Source organism: Acipenser ruthenus, chromosome 60 (assembly GCF_902713425.1).
Source record: "Acipenser ruthenus chromosome 60, fAciRut3.2 maternal haplotype, whole genome shotgun sequence".
NCBI lineage: Eukaryota > Metazoa > Chordata > Actinopteri > Acipenseriformes > Acipenseridae > Acipenser > Acipenser ruthenus.
Window position 1 is genome coordinate 1259745 of NC_081248.1, and position 7756 is coordinate 1267500.

Sequence of the window (7756 nt, forward strand, 5' to 3'; positions counted from 1 at the left end):
TTGAGCAGCTCGTCGACCCGAGGCATGGGGTAGCCATCGAACTTGGCAATAGCGTTTACCTTACGGAATCAACGCGGAAGCGGTTGGTGCCGTCCTTTTTGGCCACTATCACAATTGGAATGCACCACTCGCTCCTGGAAGGCTCAATCACCCCAAGTTCGAGCATTGCCCATACCTCTTCATCAACTTTCTGGTAAGGTCTCTCTCGAACCGTGATACCTGGGGGAGTGATAATAGCATATTCAATGAGGTTAGTTTTACTGGGCAAGTGCAACAGGGCGAGGTGCCCTATACATTGTTTTGTTTATTTTATTTTAGAACGGGGTTCCCCTCCACCCGTGTGCAGATTGTTTTGTGTTTGTTTATTTTTATGTCGGCGAAGCGCCGTATGTTATTGTTTTTAGGATTGTTTTGTTTAGCGTGGATGGGAAGCCCCATTCACACCACAATTGATAAACCCGTGCAGATTGTGGCCGAGGGGTAATAGGATGATTACTAATTAGTTAAACCCCTCGGCCATGATATAAAAAGCCTGCAGCTCTCGGCACTCGAGGTGGGTGGTTTAGGAGCTGAGAGAGCGAGAGGAACGAGAGTAAACGAAACTGAAAACGAAACTAAATTATAACATATAACATACAAGATCAGTGAAGGCTACTGCCCAGCCTGACCTGGATTATTTATTGTTTAATTTGTGTTCGTGATTTTGTTCTGTTTAACCTTTTTATTTTCGCTCTGTGAGTGTTTTGTTGTTCAAGGCTTTTATTTATTTTTGTTATTTGTTAATAAAAGCGGTGGCCAGCCGATTCTTTCTTTTGAACTGCAGTGCCTGGTGTCAGTGTTTTCCCGTCCCTGCTTCTGCCGTGACGTCACCACTCAGCCAACCTGTCACAGCAAATAAAAAAAAAACATCCTTGAAATCCTCAATTAACTTGCGCAGTTCTCTTTGCTGATCTGGGAGTAACTGTTCCCCCATCGGAATGTCTCTGGTGCTAGGGGCCTCTATACAAGGTCCTAAATCATCCTCTACCTCGTCTGAGGCTATAAATAAGGGCTCCCTTGCCTGCCAGAACTTCAATAAATTGATGTGATAAATTTCACGTTCATTCCGGCGATTGGGCTGCCGAATTTCATAATTTACCTTTCCTATAATCCGAATCACCTCATATGGCCCCTGAAATTTAGCACACAGTTTCGATTCCAACATGGGAAGGAGCAACGGTACTTTGTCTCCTGGTCAAAAGGTCGGAATTTTTATTGTAATGCTGCTGTTGCCATTGCTGAGCCGATTTGAGATTGTCCTGGGCCAATCGGCCGACCAAATCCAGGCGATCTCTAAGAAGGAGCACATGCTTCACTACGTTTTTGGGCGAGCCTTTATGCTCTTTCCACCCCTCTCTTACTAGATCGAGGATGCCGCAAGGCTGTTGGCTGTACAAGAGCTCGAAGGGGGAGAACCCTGTCGAACTCTGCAAAAAGGAGGTAAGGAAGAAGCGTTACCCAATGTTTTTGCTCTTGAACCATAACTTAAAGCATCTGCTTTAAGTCTGATTAAAATGTTCCCATAACCGTCCGTTTGTAGATGATAAACAGAGGTTCAGATGGGATGTATTTCTAGTATTTTGTATACTTGTTGTAACCCTTGAGACAATAAATTCGTTCCATGATCAGTCAATATGTCTTTGGGGATCCCTACACTCGATATGATTTGCACTGGTTCTTTGGCTGTCGCAGATGCACTAGTTGATCTCAGTGGAATTGTTTCTGGGTATCGCGCTGCATAATCTACCACCACTAATATATGCATATACCCAGAATCAGAAGGTAGCAAAGCACCTATTATGTTCATCGCAATGCGTTTAAAGGGGGTGGAAATGATTGGCAATGGGACCAAAGGGGCACACTCAACCCGATACTACCCAATAAAATCGGGCCAATATGCATTCCCTAGTTTTTATCGACTCCAAGGTGTCCCGAAAAAGGGATATCATGCGCAAGCCTCCTGACCTTGGTCCGATAAGACTGGGGAATCATTAATTGTATTACAGGCTGTCCTGTGAGTTCACCCTATATAATAATTACCCTTTTATAATGAAATGTGGATATAGTAGCCGCCCAGCGGCTTCAACATCCTTACCTTCAATAGACCAGACCTGCCCCCAAGTGTGCACCAGTGTGGGATCGTTTGTTTGGTCCCACACTAGGTCCACGCTTCAGTTCCACATGTCAGGTATGTTGAGAGGGGCTGGAGTAGCCTCTGGCCTGGATGGCCCAGTAACCTCGCCCTCTCGGTCACACTGCGTACCGACCCCCTTTGTTTGGTGTTTGTTACCAGCTGAGCTTTCTCCCACCAGACTCCAACCTTGACTCATTTTTTGCTCCCTCCCATCTTTCGATCCGTCTCTCTTTATTTGTTTTTCTAGAATGAAAAATAACCAAATGATGGGGTGTTTGTTTTGAATATTGTGCAGAGCTAATAGGTTAGGCTGTTGTCCGTTGCTCTCTTCTTTCCTGACTTATTCGCTGCTTGATGTCTAAAGCAGAGTTGCAGTTTTAAGATGTTACGCCTGCTTTTTGTAAAATTCAAATTCACTGAAACAAAGACCAACTTCTCCCTTAATTAGAATTATTAATTTTTGCAACAGCTGACCTTGAGAAGTAGGTGCCTCCATGCTTCCTAGCTCTTTTCCAGGCTCAGGAATTCGGGCGGGGAGGGCCGGTCGCCAACCCCCCCCCCATTTATTTCCAAGCTACACTGTTACAAATTCCTTAACTTTCTTTCTGTCGCTCCCTCCTCCGCCAGCAGAGGGAGAGTTCCTGCTGGTTCCAGCTCCACCGCCCTGGGAGGACTGTGTGTCGCTCCCACCTCCACCAGCAGAGGGAGAGTTCCTGCTGGTTCCACCTCCACCGCCCTGGGAGGACTGTGTGTCGCTCCCACCTCCGCCAGCAGAAGGAGAGTTCCTGCTGGTTCCGCCTCCACCTCCATGGGAGGACGACTTGCCGCTTCCACCTCCACCAGCAGAGGGAGAGTACCTGCTGGTTCCATCTCCATCGCTGCCACCAGCAGAGGGAGCATTCCTGCTGGTTCCACCACCCTGGGAGGACTGTGTGTCGCTCCCACCTCCGCCAGCAGAGGGAGAGTTCCTGCTGGTTCCACCTCCACCGCCCTGGGAGGACTGTGTGTCGCTCCCACCTCCGCCAGCAGAAGGAGAGTTCCTGCTGGTTCCGCCTCCACCTCCATGGGAGGACGACTTGCCGCTTCCACCTCCACCAGCAGAGGGAGAGTACCTGCTGGTTCCATCTCCATCGCTGCCACCAGCAGAGGGAGCATGCCTGCTGGTTCCGCCTCCATCGCCGCCACAAGCAGAGGGAGCATGCCTGCTGGTTCCACCACTGCAGCCAGAAGCGGAGGAGCCCCTGCCGCCTTCGCAGTCAGAAGGGGAGGAGCCCCTGCAGCCAGAAGGGGAGGCGCCTCTGTCACCTTCGCAGCCAGAAGGGGAGGCGCCCCTGCCGCCTTCACAGCCAGAAGGGGAGGAGCCCCTGCCGCCTTCGCCAGGAGCAGAGCAGCAGGAGCTGCCTCTGCTTCCACCACCACCACCCGTGGGAGAGGAGCAGGAGCTGCCTCTCCCTTCAAGACAGGATGGACCGGAACAGGAGGCTGGCGGTCCGCAGCTGCCTTGCACAGGCTGCTAAAAAGAGCAAGGGGGAAAACGGCCGGGTCACCGCGGCTGAGAAGGCGGCCAACCCCAGCACCACCGCTGGTCCTGGCTCCCCTCCTGCAATCGCCTCCTGAGGGTCCGCTGCCGCCGTCGCCTCCTGAGGGACCGCTGCCGCCCTGTCGTGCATCGCCTGGGGATGCCAGTTCACCATCGCCTGGGGATGCCAGCCTCGCACCACTCAGGGATGCCTGTCTTGCACCACCCAGGGATGCCTGCCTCGCACCGCCCAGGGATGCCTGCCTCGCACCGCCCAAGGATGCTTGCTCTGCATCGCCTGGGGCTGCCTGCTGCTCCGCATCGCTTGGGGCTGCCTGCTGCTCCGCATCGCCTGGGGCTGCCTGCTGCTCCGCTCCAGTTATAGGGTACGAGGGAGAAGTGGAGCTCCCACTGCTGCCTCCATGGCCAGGGGCTCCCCTCCCGAGTTCGCCTCCCGAGGGTCCGCTGCTGCCGCCGTTGCCTCCCGAGGGTCCACTGCTGCCGCCGTTGCCTCCCGAGGGTCCACTGCTGCCGCCGTTGCCTCCCGAGGGTCCGCTGCTGCCGCCGTCGCCTCCCGAGGGTCCGCTGCTGCTGCCGTCGCCTGGGGTCGTTGAGGGCCCTGTTTCGCGTGGGGTCGCCGGGGGCTCTGCTTCGCCTGGGGTCGCTACACTGTGGCTGGAGCCCCATGAAGGGGAGCTGCCGGCCATGAAGAAAGGGGGGGAGGTCAGGAGACCAGCTCCCCCAGCCGCATTTTCGTTGCAGGAAGCACTGTGGCCGGAGCCCCATGAAGGGGAGCGGCCGGCCATGAAGAAAGGGGGGGAGGTCAGGAGACCAGCTCCCCCAGCCGCACTTTCGCGGCAGGAGGAACTGTGGTCAGAGCCCCGCAAAGGGGAGCTGCCGGCCACGAAGAAGGAGGGAGAGGTCAGCAGACCAGCTCCCCCAGCCGCACTTTTGTGGCCGGAGATCGTGTGGTCAGAGCCCCACGGAGGGGAGCTGCCACCATGAAGAAGGGGGGGAGGCTGATTAAATGTATTTGTTTATTTTGAGAACGGGGTACCCTCCTCCCCAGTGCAGTGTATGGTATTGTTTTGCATTTGTTTTAGTTGTTGCAGTAATAGTCTTATTATTATTATTATTATTATTATTATTATTATTATTATTATTATTAATAATGCAGATTGTGGCCGAGGGGTAATAGGATAATTACTAACTAGTTAAACCCCTCGGCCACGATATAAAAAGCCTGCAGCTCTCCATGTTCAGGGTGGGTGTATGAGGAGCGAGAGTGGAGAGAGCGAGGAGACAAAAACGAGACTAAAAAGATACAGGATCAGTGAAGGCTACAGCTCAGCCTGACCTGTGTTTCGTATATTTTGTGTTCGTGATTTGTTTTATTTACATTTTTATTTTGCTCTGTGAGCACAGTTTCTTTTTGTTAAAATATTTGATTTATTTTTGCTGAATAAAAACGGCACCGCCTTTAACTGCAGTACTTGCCTGGTGTGTGTTTACCTTCCTTCTTCTGCTGTGACGTCACCGCCCAGCCAGCCTGCCACAGTCCTACAGTACCATACTTCTCAATATCTTTTTCTGTGGTCTTCAGTCTGTTACAATCTAGAGAAGTACAGTCTTCTGTCCCACCATATCAAGAGGCATCACCTTCTCTTCTTGTGCCGTAATCACCTGAAAAACAAAACACAAGCCATCCCATACAAATGTTTGCCATTTTAAGCTCTGCCACTAAAATCTCCATCATCTTTGATAAGCACCCTCTAACAAAATCAATAACTCAAATTGCAGAAGGTGTGGCAAAGTGGTTAACAGTGTGCAGGTGCAGGTAATCAATAATCAGACAAACAACGACAGTCCAGGTGCAATGGTTTAATGGTATAATCCAATGCCTGATGCCAGCAGTAAACGATAACAATGTTAATGAAGCAATACAGCGGCGTGTATTGCTTATTTATAATCCATGGGTTTGCCCCGGAATAATAACAGTCCCGTTTCAGTTCACCCACACGTAACACATACACAAACACAAACACTGGTCCACAGTGTGCGCTCTAGTGCTCCCGGCATTAAAGTGCGCAGATGTTTATATGAGGACAGGATCTCTCTTAGGTACTCTGGTGCTGAGCCATTCAGTGCTTTATAAGTTAATAGTAAGATTTTAAAATCAGTTCTAAAATGTATTGGAAGCCAGTGCAATGAGGCCAACACAGGAGTTATAGGAGCCCGTGTTTTCGTTCTAGTCAGAACCCTTGCTGCTGCATTTTAAACAAGCTGTAAATGTGATAAGACGTGATGTGGAAGTCCAGCAAATAAAGCATTGCAATAATCAAGTCTTACTAATGGGAAGGCTATCCAGAAAGCATTTTATACACACTTACTATACCAACTCTATAATTAACCTTAAATACAATAACTAGATCTACAATGATATGTTTAATTTAAATGGCTGGGATTTAAATATAGAATTAGCAACACCAAAGCAGTTAGACAAATAAATACACTCTCAAATCTCTATTACAGTATATCATTTAGGTAGGCAATTTAGGTAGCATATACAATCATAGGCAACACCAAACCAGTATTAAGTTAGTCTAATTAATATCAGACAACTAGCAACACCAAATATTGAACAAGGGCTCAACTGGGTAGGTCCACAAATCCACCCAAAGTTCACTACTGCACAGATATTTACTTTCCTGTTTAAAGCCCTGTATACAAAATGAGCAGAAGAGAGAGAGAGAGAGAGAGAGAGAGAGAGAGAGATAAAATGAGATGTCAATACTTCACTCTAAAACTTAGTGGATGTGTGGCAATCAACTAGCAGTAAACAGTTGTCAGCAAATTTTGTCCTCTGACAAAGCATCAATATCAAGTACTAAGCCAATTCAGACTGGAAACAATTACAGTCAGTCTCCAAACTCTCGATTCGAACAGGGAAGAAACTATCTGGGTCAAATCCGCAGAGCCGCCAACTGCATGACCAAACCAAACCACTCTGCAAAGTCTCCTCTCTTCCAGTGATTGGACACAGCCGGTTTATGTAGGATAACAATGAAGACAATTTTAAACTATTTTAAACCACTTAATAGTCAATTAGGCAATTGATTAAGAATAACAGTGCAGTGCAGCTGTGCACACCACACACAAGTGCAATCATACAGTATATTACCAACTAAACAAACTAAAATATAAATATGCATTATAAACATTACCAAGATTAAATAGTGAAATTGTGAACAAATACATATTTGTTGAAAACGCCACATACCAGAAACCACACTTGACTACAGTTTGTGTGTTTCCACAGAGCTGTTTAGCAACCCGATAGAGGACCTTATTCACCAAATCCATACTAAACTCTTTTTTTGACTCTGTTTTAGTTCATGTACTGTATGTATGATTGTATTTTCTTGTGTTTCTCCAGAGCTGTTTAGGAAACCCACTCTGACATTCACCCCTGTGAGTCCAGTGTGGGAGGGAGAGGCTGTGACTCTGCAGTGTGGGGTTCAGATAGATAAATGGGGCACCCGGCTCCAGTACCGCTATATCAAAGACAATGGGGATCTGAGAGGAGCTGGATCACAGGATCAGCATTCAATCCCAGCAGCAGAGCTGAGAGACACAGGGAGCTACCAGTGTGAGGTGGAGGCAGCAGGGACGGGGCTGAAGAAAAGGAGTGATTCTGTGAGGCTTTCTCTGAAAGGTGAGTCATTTTAGACTGCAGAGGGGTTAAAGATTTATAATGAAAAAAAATGATGGGTGTCCCTGTGGTTTAGATTTAACATATTCAGATTTTACTTCCTCTTTTATTGCAACCTGGATATGCCATTGTTTTAGTTTAATGCCATTGCTGGTGTGCCCATTGACATTATTAGTTGCTCTTGTAAACAGTGGCTTCTGGTGACCTCTGAGTCAGTGGAGGCACAAGTACAGGGGAGGCACAAGTACAGGAGAGGCACAAGTACAGGGGAGGGGGGGGGGGGATTTTAAAACTTTTCTTCACATAATGTGCAAGGTATCTATTTTTCCCCTTACCCAAAGCATTCTATGGT

At 48.5% G+C, this 7756-nt stretch overlaps 1 protein-coding gene across 1 annotated transcript in view; it reads left to right on the top strand.

Moving 5' to 3' along the window:
* Positions 1-7756, top strand: part of LOC131725070 (Fc receptor-like protein 5) — a 178718-nt gene that overhangs the window by 62391 nt on the left and 108571 nt on the right. The window contains exon 10 of the mRNA XM_059018552.1: positions 7129-7407. Coding sequence (XP_058874535.1) covers positions 7129-7407 — 279 coding nt within the window. The remainder of the gene's footprint in view (positions 1-7128; positions 7408-7756) is intronic.